Below are 13,473 nucleotides of genomic sequence, written 5' to 3' on the forward strand. Positions count from 1 at the left end.
GATGATTTCATACAGTTGTAATGTGGTTAATGGAATAATCGTTAGCCACTTAGCATCATGCTTGCCACACAGCACATACTCAGAAAATGTGAGTTCCCTCCTCCTTATTCCACTTTGGAGCAGTTGGGCTCAGCACACAGTAGCTTTAGATAAAATCTTGTGGCTTAGCCAGTTCCCCAAAGGACCCTAGGAACAATGAGTGACCTGTCGGGAGGAGAGCAGCAATTGGCGAACCAGGAAAGCTCTGTGTGGATCTGGCCTGCTGGCCTCTTACCTGATGATGGTCAGGGGGATGAAGTACACCAGGAAGGCCACGATGGTCATGTATGGCGTCCAGTAGGAGTTGTCGGGCCACAGGGCCCAGCACTGCACTTCGCCATTGGAGAGTTCCCTTTTCCCAAATATGATCAGGGTGGGAATGGAGAACAGGAAGGAGAGACTCCAGGCAGTCGCGATGAGGATCTTGGCCTGCTTTTCTGCTCGGAGAAAAGAGAGAGATGCCTGGGCATCTGGAAACATCCTTTGGGAGCATACTTGGCGTCTAGTGTGGAAAAAGATTGTTGTATGAGGACTCTGGACCTCTTAGAACCTCTGTTTGCTCCTGTCTAAATGGAGATAATAGATATGCATCTAGGGCTGATGCAAGGATTCAAAGAGAATGCTTGCACAGAAGCTAGCACACTGCCTGGCATAAGGTCAGTCTTCCCCATTTCTCCTTCTCTTCTTCTTTTCTGGTTTACCTGCCTGACTTGAAATGTTAATGCCTTCGTTCCTATGTACTATGTAGCTCAGTTTGTACCACATGTAGTCCATTTGATAGGTTGATGTGCTCTGGTCCCCTGCCCATCCTCAAAGACAGGGATGGGACCTTTGTCTGTCATCCTTCTGTTGTACCCACAGCTGCAAAGCAGTGCGACAGTGTTTGAAAGCCATTTGCCAAATGTTAAGTAACCCTTTATTTGAAGGAATAAGGGAGGAATTGTAGGGCAGAAAAGCACCCTGGACTCAGTTCTGGAGAGCAGGGGTCATTCAAACCAAGCCAGGAAGCCTAATAGCTGTAACCCTTCACACTGCATTTAAAATCTTTCAGATGTAATATTCTGACCTTGGGCAAACTGCAGTCTCAGCCCAAGTTCTTTTCTAAAGTGGGATTAAAAAAATATACACCCTGCCTACTTAACCAAGTCATGATGAGGCTAGAGAGAGATAATTCATATGCATGAGAGTGCGCTTGCTTGCTTGCTTTTCCTTTCAGGACTGCACCTGTGGCATATGGAAGTTCCTGGGCTAGAGTCCTGTCGGAGCTGCAGCCACAGGCTTACACCAGAGCCACAGCAACCCCAGATCCGAGCTGTGTCTGCCACTTAAACCACAGCTCTAGGCAATGCCAGATCCTTTAACCCACTGACTGAGGCCAGGGATCGAACCCGCATCCTCATGGATACTAGTTGGATTCTTAACCTTCTGAGCCACAGTGGGCACTCCCAAGAGTGCTGTTTAAAACTGGTTATTATGATGTGATGCTTTCTGTTGAGCTGTTGTTGAAGCCCTTCATCCCCATCCCTGTTGTAGCTGTGCTGTCTACGCTGATTGGTCCTGGCGGCCCCCTTCATCCAGGGCCAGGAGACCTCCCTGCACCTCCCAACTCTCAAATTCGAAAGAGGTGCGCATCTTTGGCTGGGGAGGGAAGTGTGTAGGGTGTGGTCAGGGAGCTATAAGAAGTGAGGAAAAAAAATAGGAGAGACTAGGAACTCTGTCTGAGTCTCAAATATTAGAACCCCAAATATTTGGGAGAATAATATCTGGGGTTCTGTTTTTCCTGAATTGTCTCTCTGAAAAGAAGTATTAGAACGATTTAGAAGACAGCTTATTACTGGCACACCGAACAAGCAGGAACTTGGGGTAGAATTATAATATAGTCTTTTTAGGTCTTTCCTTTGTCCCTGTACCTGTATCCAGGGATCCAGTGGGGGTGCGAGCCCTCCTGCTTCTGGCTAAAAGCTTAGGGAAGCCCCTTGTCAGTGACAATTCATAGGTGGTTAAAAAGGCCCCGTGGCCACTTAAGTGGTAAGTAGTGCTTCACTGTAGTAATAATATTTAAAATGAATGAGTAGAATCCTAGGTAACAATAAAGACTCAGTGTTCCTAAGATTTAGGTCTTTTCTCAAGTGGGCTGCGTCAGAGGAGAACCTGGAGTCCGGGAAGGGGGCCCTGCCCTCTGCTGGCTCTTCTCTGCCCTTCCTATTCCTCCCCCCTCCCTGGTTGTCAACAAGTTTAGGGCCTCTCTAAGCAGGGGTGCAGGGGGCAAGGAAGAGAGAGGGGACAGGAAAGTTCTTAACGGGTCGTGTCACAAATGGCTCATGCTTCTTGTGCTGCCTGCTGCTAAAGCAGGTGCTTCAGCTCCTCAGGGACCTTCCTGGGTTCTTCCGGAACTCTCGGGTTTTGATTTGCCTGACTATTTTGGCCTCTTTCATCTGACTGGCTGCTCCCATTCCTCCCTGGTAACCCCAAGCTTCTTTCCTTTCCATGTTCTGGTAGAAATACAGGAAACCAGGATGGCCCAAGTTGAGGCTGGGTGACAGCCAGAATCTTCCAGTGCTGTCCTGGAGCAGATCCACAAAATAAACCCTCCAGGGCCAGTGTGCAGTTAAAAAACACTGATAAAATAACTTTTTTTTTTCATGGTACACTAAACTCCAATTTTCTCAATAGCCTTTTACTAAGTATTTCAATTGCTTCCAATTATTTTTTATTATAAATAATTCATATGTATCTCTTTGCACTAGTCTGGTTATTTCCTTAGGATAAACGCCTAGAAACTGAAGATTTGGGCAAATATTGCTCAATTTTCCCCCAGAGAATTTACAGTTTATGGCTCCCACTGGAAATGTGAAGAATTTCCTTATATTCTCCCACCACTGAGGTGTCTTCCTCTTAATCTTGTTATCTGGTTGATAAGATTTCCTATCCAAATGTTTGATCTTACAGTTCTTCAATTAGTAATCAAAAAGAGCATTTTATATATTTTTCATTTATTTCTGTTTGTTTCTTAATAATTTGTTCATGTCTTTGCCCACATTTTCATTTTTTTTGTTGTTTTTGTTTTTCTTTTTAGAGTCGCACCCACAGCACGTTGGGGTTCCCAGGCTAGGGGTCAAATCAGAGCTGTAGCCACTGGCCTATACCACAGCCATGCAGGATCTGAGCCGCATCTGCAACCTACGCCACAGCTCACGGTAACTCTGGATCCTTAACCCACTGAACAAGGCCAGGGATTGAACCTTTGTCCTCATGGATACTAGTTGGGTTTGTTAACCGCTGAGCCACTATGGGAACTCCCTGCCCACTTTTTCAACTGGTATGACATTTCTTTGCCAGAGTTCTTTATAAGAAGAGTACTATTAGCCCTTTGCCTGTCATATACAGATATTTCCTATTTGTCACTTTGCTTTTTAATAAAGTATATTTATAATGTTTACTACTTGTTAAATAATTCAGAATATTTATATAGTAAAAACTGTATTTTCCTTACTGTTTCTGTTTTTGGTATTATTCCTAGAAAGATATATTCCTCACTAAAATGATGAAAATTTTACCCATACTTAAACTCCCTCATGTTTAAAATTTTTGCTTTTTCACTGCACTTGGAATGGAATTCACTTTGTAATTAGTTGTGACATGTGGTGATCTAATATTTTTTAAATGGCTAGGCAGCTATTCTAACATCATACGCTGACAAATTCATTCCTTTCTAACCGATTTGGCATTCTCTGTACTTTAGATAGGTTATTCTGGTTCCAGTATCATATTGTCATAATTATCAAAGTTTTATATTATGTTTTAATATCTGGCACTGTATATCTCTCTTCATTATTAATTAATACTTTCCTAACTCTCCTCACATTTATTTTTCCCCAAGAGCTTTCAAGTTGCCAATTCCTCTGGAGGTGCTGGCTAAGGAAACTACCACTCTAGTAAAAAGCAGTAAAACATCAATAAAGTGTGGTCCCCTGTTTCTGCTCTCAGTTTCCCTGCATTGTCCTGTGCTTGCTCAGCCAGTCCCTCCAGGCATCCACTGGCTCTGCTCTCCTGCCTTCTCTAAGCTCAGTCACATAAACCCCCAACCCTGCCCCTCACAGCTGCCCTTCCATTCCAACAAAATGGAGCACCAAGATGACTCTAGCATAGGGTTCCCGGGACCCTCTCACACCCTCTTCCAACAGCTGCCTCATCCTATCATTATGAGGATCTTTCTAACTTCCTATAAGGCCATGGAGCTTTCCTAGGGGGCTTGGCATCCACGTTTAACCTGCTCCTCCTGTGCTTGGAATTCCTTGGTTTCTGGTCTTTGCATGGCTTCTTTCCTTGGCTGCCATCCATATGACAAGTTTCCTATTTGTATGTTTCTTCCATGATTCCAGTTGGGATTGGGCAGAGGAAGGCAAAGTGGCTAATTTCTGTTTCTGAGCTTGCATCTTTCCTCACAGATACTAGAGCTGATTATTTTCCAAGTGCCCTACCTGGAGGCTTTATTAATTTTATAGTGAGGAAATAAATTGCTTTATGTCTTTAAAAGAACACTGTAATGTTCATTGCTGCCTTTCCTGTAATTTAGGACACAGTTCATAATGTTGCACAGTATCTCTCAGAACCAGTCACAGTTCCCATAAGCTAAAGAGTTGATTTATTTTTAATCTAATGCATGCAGTGGGATGTGTGCCTGACCATGTTTCTCTCTTGGCTGTGGATCCCAAAGCCTTTACTTCCAGCAAGTGTCCTGGGACGCCCCTCCCACATTTTCTTATACTTTTGTTCCCATCGGTCCTGTTTCTTTGCCTTGAAATACTCTGCGTAGGTGTCTTTTTTAACACCATACACAATCCTTCCCAGAGCCTGCTGGATGTAAATAAGTATGTGGATGAATAAGTGGATCACACTTTTGCACACACATGTCAGAAAACGTCTCTCCCATTTACCGTCATCTCATCCCTGCCTCCTTCTCTACCATAATGCCTAGAGCATGACAACATCTTGAGAGCTTGGTGTGGGTTGCACACCTTCATACATACACCCAGTCACATACACAACCTAGAAAAAGCCTAAGAAATGTGTAAATTCTATCTTAAAATTCCTTTCAGTTGCACACAACATACTGATATGTTTCTGGTATAAAAACAACTTAATGTTAGGTAAGTTCTCGTGGTCTCTATGAAGAGTCCAGCTCCCATTCCCAGAGGGGAGGACAAGTTGATGTGTGTCCTCGTAAGCAATTGTTTATTATTCTGAGACCCCGCCTCTTCTTGGTTCTCTCCCACTCTTCTCTCTGTCTCAGTTCACAATACCTGGCATTGCTTTGAGTTTTTTCTTTACATTAATATTATCATACTGCATACATTATTGTATGTTGTTTTTATCACTCAAAATAAGATATAGATATTTTTGTGTTGATGCTTATTATGGTCCATGGCTCTGCCACTTCCTCATTGAGAGGAAGAATGTATAGTAGGTGAGGGTACCTGAGCTGTACCCAGACCATCTGGTTCAAATCCTGCCCCTGCATCTACTAACTGTGTGACCTTGGGCAAACCACTTTAGCTCTTTGAATTGTAATGGCCCATACCCTAAGATTTGGATAATAATAGAACCTACCTTACAAAGCTGTTTTGAGGACTAAAGTATTTAACATACATAAAGAACTTAGAATCATAAATAGCACAAAGCTTGCAATCAGTAAACCTAAGCTACGGAAACTTGTACATGGGATGCTAGGCTTTCCTCCAATGAGGAATACCATGTTAGCATTTAATTCCTGCTACTCTAAGCAATGCTGCAATGCACAACACATTCATATGCATGCATACCTGTGAGCGTTTGTCCAGAGAAGAAACCAAGAAATAGAAGTTCTCTGTCAAAGGGCTGCATAGTTTATATTTTAATTAGATGTTATTAAATGATCATCCTGCATCAGTACTGTCTGATCTATTTCATAGTATCTGATGAGATTAATTCTACTTATTCTAAAGTTCTGCTTGGTCTATTAATTTTGCTTCCTTAAGTGTAAATTCTGCAGAACGGTATTTTAAACATATTGTCTATTTCCTATAGTTTTGCTTTTGTCACATTTTTTTTATGATTCATTGCACTGCATTTTTTAAAGTCAAGATTTCATATTAGGTTCTTCATTTTATCAGTTTTCATAGCCTGCTTGGGAAAGTGTAGCGTGTTGGCTTCTTTCTTGCTTTTGGGGGTCAGGGAGGCAAGTGGGCTCTCCCTCTGTGCAGAGTAATGGTCAGTTGGTCCTGTGACAAGGTACCCACCATTCCTGCAAGGTGTCATTGCTTCCCAGGGCCCCACTCTGTCTCTCTACATCCAGTGTCCCCCTACTTGGGAGCATCCACTACCTCCATCCCTGCTACCTGTCTGGGAAGGGGGAGGGTGGCGGGGACAGAGATGTGCTATGATTAACCCTCCTCATTGTACTCCAGGAATCATCCTGCCATTTTCCTTGAGTTCTTCTTGCTCTGGGCATTTACACCATCTATTTTTAGGAAGTCTTCCCTGTATTACTGCAGCATCATTTATGGGTTTTGTGAGTTGTGCAGCTTCAGCCTTCCCTCTGACCCATCTGCTTCCTTCTTTCAGGGATTCTGCACTATCTCTGGATCGAAGAGTGTTTTCCTTGTTTCCATTATGATTATCAATTAAAAACATTGTTCCTGTTACTTCTGTGGTTTTGGGATAAGGAGGGCAGTGCTTCTTTGTGGAAAATGAGCAAATGGAAGTGAGGGTGTTCATTTCTATGGCTAGGTGTGTGTCAAATCAGCTCTTAAAAAAAAAAAAAAAAGAAAATGCTGGAGGCATTGGCCTCAAGGTCGCAAAGTGAGCCCTGCCAAGCACTGCCCCCTAGTAGCTCTTGGCCATCCATGGGAACCATCAGCCTTTTCCCAGGCACCTGTGCTTTCTTTCCTACATCTTTTTAAACAGTCAGACCCATGAAATGGGGAAAGAAGTGGAGCAGGAGAAGAAAGGGAGAAGAAAACACCCCTTATTTAGATCCCCATGATTAAGATAATAGTATGTTATTGAAAAACCCGCACTCAAGGCTGATTCCTTACAGAATGGTTGAGTCTGCTCACCTCCTTGCAGGAACTTCATGGGGTAGACGATGGCATGGTATCTGTCTATGCTGAGGGACACCAGGACATAGGTAGAGGCGTAGAGCAGCACGACCTGTAGCCAGAAATGAGACGATGTGAGTGGCTTAGTGGAGGTGGGGAATGCACATCATGGAAAGAAGAGCGTTTTGTGCTGTTTAGAAACCTGGGCATTGAACCAAGGAGTAAATGAGGTTTGGGGAATGGATGGGAATGACTGACTCCCCATGTCAGGAAGAAGGTTGCTGTTCTTGATGCTGACTTTGCACTGCTAGCTGTGACAGACGAGAGCACTTCTAGCTCTCACTTGCTCACTCATTTGCTTGGCTTCTTGGAGACTCCTCATTTCTCCAAGGACCAGTCCCTCTTGACATTTGCATGGTACATTTGTTTGTAATTGACTTTTAAAGCTAAACTAATTGTCTCTGCCACAGTTGACATTCTAGAATAATTAGAAACAAACGTTCATTTGCCTTTTATCAATGTGAGTTGTTGAGAGACGATAAAAGGGATCTGGTTTCAGGGAGCCCGTGTGCTGTTTCGAATCATTTATTACCATATCTGCTGACACTTTGAGAGCTCTTCTTCCTCATCCGCTTCTCCAGAAGAGCTGTCCACTAGGGCAGCCCATGGGTCTCCTCTCCCGTCTCCCACCGTCTCTTTTATTAAGCTTACCCATGCCCTTTAATGATCCTGTGTACAGTGATATTTGCATACTTTGCAAAGAAGGAAATTGGAATATAAGAGGTTAATATCTCTTCTGTGATGTGTATACCCAAAATATAATTGAACAAAATCTCTCTGAAAGGATGATCAAGGTGGAAAATTTTCAGATAACTTTTTTTTTTTTTTTTTGTCTTTTTGCCATTTCTTGGGCCGCTCCCGTGGCATATGGAGGTTTCCAGGCTAGGGGTCTAATGAGAGCTGTAGCTGCCAGCCTACACCAGAGCCACAGCAACTCGGGATCCGAGCCGCGTCTGCGACCTACACCACAGCTCACGGCAACACCAGATCCTTAACCCACTAAGCAAGGCCAGGGATCGAACCTGCAACCTCATGGTTCCTAGTCGGATTTGTTAACCACTGCTCCACGACGGGAACTCCTAGACAACTTTGAACCTCATTTCTACCAAGAGTCCAGCCATATCATCACTTTGTAACCTTTAGGCCAAATTCAGAGTGGGTATAAAAGTAAGTCGAAGACTGAAGTCTAAGGGTAGGTGCCTGAAATTCTTCTAAGATGAAATAGCAATAGCATGACTTTGTTAATAACCTTTGTATGAATTTGTACCTTTTTCTTTATTCTCTGGCTCGGACAAATAATGATCGATTATATCATTTCTCTTTGGAATTTCTATTTCTATAATACTACCACAAATGCATCCCAGCATCAGTGTTGTAGAAGGTGCCGCAGGGAGGGCATGCTGAAGGCTGATCAGAGATGGAAGGCTCCCCTGAGGGATATATGAAGAAATTCTCATCTTGCTATAAAGGTGATGAATGGTCAGAAAAATGATGGCCAGATTTAACAACAATAAAAATAAAATGACTGTCTCCTTTGAGAAAGATGGGATTTGTCTGTGTGATCCATGAATTCAGAACTGTTAAGGCTGGCCACGCTCAGTTGAGGAGATGGCATCAGAAAAGGATGGGAAAGAGAGCTCCCAAGGAGGAACTGCATAGGGGCAGAATGTTGGGATGAGTTGGTCTTGGCCATCCTGCAGCTGTGTTGAGCAAGGTGGCTGCACTCGTTCAGAATCTGGAGCAGGAGGAAACGTCACAATAGTGTGCCCCAAGGAACAGGCAATGTTCGCAACAAGAGATCTACTTGAAACAGTCAAAAAGAATATTTAACGTCGGAGGTCTTCAAGCATCTAGGCAGCATCTTAAAAATGTTAAAGATTATCTAAAAGAAATACATCTCAAATTGTCACACCCCTTCTCCACAAAAATAAATGCCAGAAAACAGTATAAAAATGTTCAGGGTTTTGAAAGAAAAATTATGATTCAAGAATTTTGCACATATTTCAAGGCACAGAATAATTTTCTTGGGTATATAAGAAGAAGGAAAATACATCACCTACTCCTGAAAAATCTTTCTTGAGGAAATATTTCTGCTGATTAAGAACTGTTTCCAAATTAAGAACTCAAGAAAAGGAAAGAAGATAGACTAATACAGTTATGGTAAGCAATGAATCAGCAAACCACAAAGTGTTTATAAAACAAATATGTAGGAGTTCCCGTCGTGGCACAGTGGTTAACAAATCCGACTAGGAACCATGAGGTTGCGGGTTCGGTCCCTGCCCTTGCTCAGTGGGTTAATGATCCGACGTTGCCGTGAGCTGTGGTGTAGGTTGCAGAGGCGGCTCGGATCCCGAGTTGCTGTAGCTCTGGCGTAGGCCGGTGGCTACAGCTCTGATTAGACCCCTAGCCTGGGAACCTCCATATGCCACGGGAGCGGCCCAAGAAATAGCAACAATAACAACAACAACAAAAAAAGACAAAAGACAAAAAAAAACAAAAAACAAAAAACAAATATGTATATAATTACAAAATATTTTAGGGAAAAATCCGGGGAGTTGAGTGAAGGGAGAGAGTAGAAAAGAAGCCATGGTAAATTTCCACTTAGACATTTTAGACATCTTTTTTGATTTTTACTTTGATAGAGACAAATTACATCTACAAATTAAAAGTAAGCTATGCTAAAGTAAAATGAAAATGCAGAAATATAATGTATTAGTACCCTATGGCTACTGTAACAAATTGCATGAATGTTGTGGCTCAAACCAACATAAATTTATTCTCTCACATTTCCAGAGACCAGAAGTCAAAATCAGGTATATTGGGTCAAAACCGAGGTGTTGGTGGGGCCACCCTCCCACAGAAGCCTTAAGGGAGAATTCCTCCCTTGCCTTTTCCAGCTTCAGGTAGCTTCCAGAATTTTTTGAGTGGTCACACCAATCCCATCTCTGAGTCCATTTCTATATGTTAGATCTTCCTCTGCCTTCCTCTTACAACCGTATGCACGATTGCCTTTGGACTCGCTAGGATAATCCAGAATAACTCCCCTATTTTAAAATCGTTAATTGAATCACACCTACAAAGTCCTTTTTTCCATGTAAGGTAACATACCCAAGTTTCATGAATTAGGGTTTGTAACTGTTAGGAGGACCATTTTTTAGTCTGCCATGATTAATAACCAAATTGAAAGGGGAAAAAAGTAAATAAAATTAACACAGAAAGGTTAAAATAACACCAAATACTATTTGCCAAAATAAATATGAATGGCTTAAGCTCCTTCGCTGAAACAAAGACTCTTTACACCACTTTTCCTCAAACCCAACTGTGTACTGCTTAGAAGAGCAACCTCTAAAACCAAAAGATTAGTGACGTTTAAAAATTGAGTGATGGCCAAAGGCATAGAGAGCAAATGAAAAGTGAAAGAAGGATCATCGCTATACTATTAGACAAATTAAATGCAAAGCAAATAGTACGATACGGAGTAAATAGATACAATACACAGTGTCAATAGAATGTTAAGAAACCTGAATGTAACAAGTAACGATACAGTAAATATACATAACTAAAATGTTCCAAATTCTACGGAGTAATACACAGTAATACACAGGTAGAAAGAACTAAACAAACTCCAAGAATAATACACATTATTGTAAAATATCTAGGCAATATTTCAAAAATTAGTCATAAACTGAACTATAAGGGAAAAAACCCTCAATAGATTCCAAAAAGTGGGATTTATACAATTCATATATTTAAAACAACAAGCAATAAAAGCTGAAATTAGTATCTTTTTTAAAAAAATACCACTTGGAAATTTAAACACCCTTATAATTAACTTGAGTCAAGAAGGAAATTAAAGTACAATTATAGTCAATTCATAAATGTCAACAATGAAAATTCTACACATCAACAACATATGGGATACCATTTGGGGAACAGATGGCAGCTTGAGGACATATGTCTGAATTCTCACCACCCCACCCTCAATTCTGACAAAAATGACCTAGGAAATATGAAACCAAAAAAAAAATATATATATATATTGCATAAAAGTGAGACAAATGCAGAAAACTTAAAAATTTTTATTTAGAAAAATGCCAGATTGGATTCATTTAAAGTAGAATTTCTAGACTGAAAAAAATTAATCTACTTTATTTTTTAGAACAACTTTAGTTTTACAAAAAAAATTGAGCAGATAAAACAGAGCATTCTTTCCCCCACATTTTCTCCTCTTATTATCTTACATTAATGTGGTGAATTTTTTAAAATTAATAAACCAATATCGATACATTATTAACTAAAGTTCATGGTTTACATTGAGACTCACTCTTTGTGTTGTGCAGGTCCACAGGTTGTGACAAATGCATAAGGTCATTTATCCATTATTACAGTATCAGTCAGAAGAGTTTCACTGTCCTAAAAATCCCTGGTGCTTTACCTATTCAATCCCTCTAAATCCCTGGCAACCACTGATCTTTTTACTGTCTCCATAGTTTCATCTTTTCCAGAATGTCATATAGTTCTAAGCCTATAAATATAGCCGTTTTAGACTGGTTTCTTTCACTTGGCAATGTGCATTTAAATTCCTCTTTAATTTTTCATGGCTTAGTAGCTCATTTAGCTTTTTGGCTGGGTAATATTCCATGATATAGTGTACCAAAGTTTATTTCCCTCTAGTTTGGTGGTTTTTTGTTTCCCAACACTTTAAATATTGTTCTCCATCCTCTTCTTGATTTTTATGGATTCTGATGGGAAGAGGTGATTTTTATTAATTTGATTTTTTTTAATCAGTGAGGTATCCCCCCCCCCACTTCTTTTAGAATTTTCTCTTTGACTTCAGTTTTCTGCAGTTTGAATATGATATGTCTAGGGATAGATTTTTCTGATATTTATCTTGCTTTAGAGTTCTCTGAGATTCCTAGATCTGTTGCTTGGTGTTTGTCATTATTTTGGGAAAATTCTCATCTGTTATTACTTCACTCCCACATTTTACTTTATACATTATTTGTTCCCTTCTTTCATATCCTTATGGTATTTTCATTACATGCTTTTTGTATGTTTTGTAATTGTTCCATAGTTCTTGGATAGTTCATTCAATTTTTTTTAACAGATACTGTTTTTTAGAGCAGCTTTTAGTTCACAGCAAGGTTGAGTGGAAACTAGAGGGATTTGCCATAAGCTTATAGCCCCCACAAATGCAAAGCCTCCTTTATTATCAAAATCCCACTTAGTACATCTCTTATGATTGATGAACAAATGCCTGGAGCTGACATGTCTTTTAGTCACTGCAGAGGGGCTCTGTGTAAATGTTGGGGCATAGTGTTGACACCCAGGCAACTGACAACTGCCTTTGCCTTCACTTCCTGTTTTTGCAAAAAGCCTGAAGCTCAGCAAAAGTAACAGCTTAAGACCTTTTCTGTTTCCTTCTGAGCATGGGCACAGTCCTGAGTATGTACTTGGTCTTCTAGAGTCTCAGAACCATGCCAAACTTTTTCAAAAGCCTATGACTATCTCATTACCCAACTTATTTTTTTAAACTTCAGTTTAGTCTATGGTTTTCCCCAGCTACTGGCCAATAACTCAGGCATGTGTAAAATTAATCAATTGCTTATAATCGTTTTTGACAAATACCTCCGGAGAAAAAGCTTTTGCACAATGGATGAGTTCTGAATCAAGTAAAATACAGACAGCCTTGCAAGTGAGGCCTTCCAGAGAACCATCAGACATGTCAGCTAATCACAGTTTCCTACAAATGAGCCTTTTAAAGAGCATTAGCCCTCTTCTGCTCTCTCTAATGGCTGCCAGACTTTATTTTCTCTGTAAATGTGAGTTAGCACACTGGGTTAAAGGATTCAGTATTGCTGCAGCTGTGTATAGGTTGCAAGGCTCAGATCTGATCCCTGGCCCAGGAACTCCATGTGCCATGGGGAGGCCAAAAAAAGAAAGAAAGAAAATAAATTACCCCTGAGAAAATACAAGTCTTGGATACTAATAAGGGTTTTTCACTGCTACTAAACTGCTAAGGTTATGTTCAACGCACATAAAAGATTACAGTTGTAACTATTCTCTATTTGTTTTCTGAAGATGGAATAACTCCATTATCAAGATCTGAAAGTGATAGAACAAATAATAATCATAATCTCACTTATGAATATAATTGTAAGTACTCCAAAAATCCTAATAACAAATGGAATATAGCAAGATAAGGTTTTCCAGAAATGCATTTTACATCTATAAATCTGCAGTAATTTAGACCTAAACTACTAGCATCAGAATATAAATATATTAATGAAAAATA

At 40.6% G+C, this 13,473-nt stretch overlaps 1 protein-coding gene and 1 long non-coding RNA gene across 15 annotated transcripts in view; one reads left to right on the forward strand and one right to left on the reverse strand.

Annotated features, from left to right (window-relative positions):
• LOC125117271 (uncharacterized) overlaps nucleotides 1–13,473 on the forward strand; it is a 169,820-nt gene that overhangs the window by 63,104 nt on the left and 93,243 nt on the right. The gene's annotated exons all lie outside the window — the stretch shown is intronic.
• Nucleotides 1–13,473, reverse strand: part of NPSR1 (neuropeptide S receptor 1) — a 148,256-nt gene that overhangs the window by 25,277 nt on the left and 109,506 nt on the right. The window contains exons 5-6 of the mRNA XM_047763034.1: nucleotides 7,137–7,230; nucleotides 275–476 (exon numbers count right to left, since the gene is read on the reverse strand). Coding sequence (XP_047618990.1) covers nucleotides 275–476; nucleotides 7,137–7,230 — 296 coding nt within the window. The remainder of the gene's footprint in view (nucleotides 1–274; nucleotides 477–7,136; nucleotides 7,231–13,473) is intronic.

The sequence above is a fragment of the Phacochoerus africanus genome, chromosome 16, assembly GCF_016906955.1.
Source record: "Phacochoerus africanus isolate WHEZ1 chromosome 16, ROS_Pafr_v1, whole genome shotgun sequence".
NCBI lineage: Eukaryota > Metazoa > Chordata > Mammalia > Artiodactyla > Suidae > Phacochoerus > Phacochoerus africanus.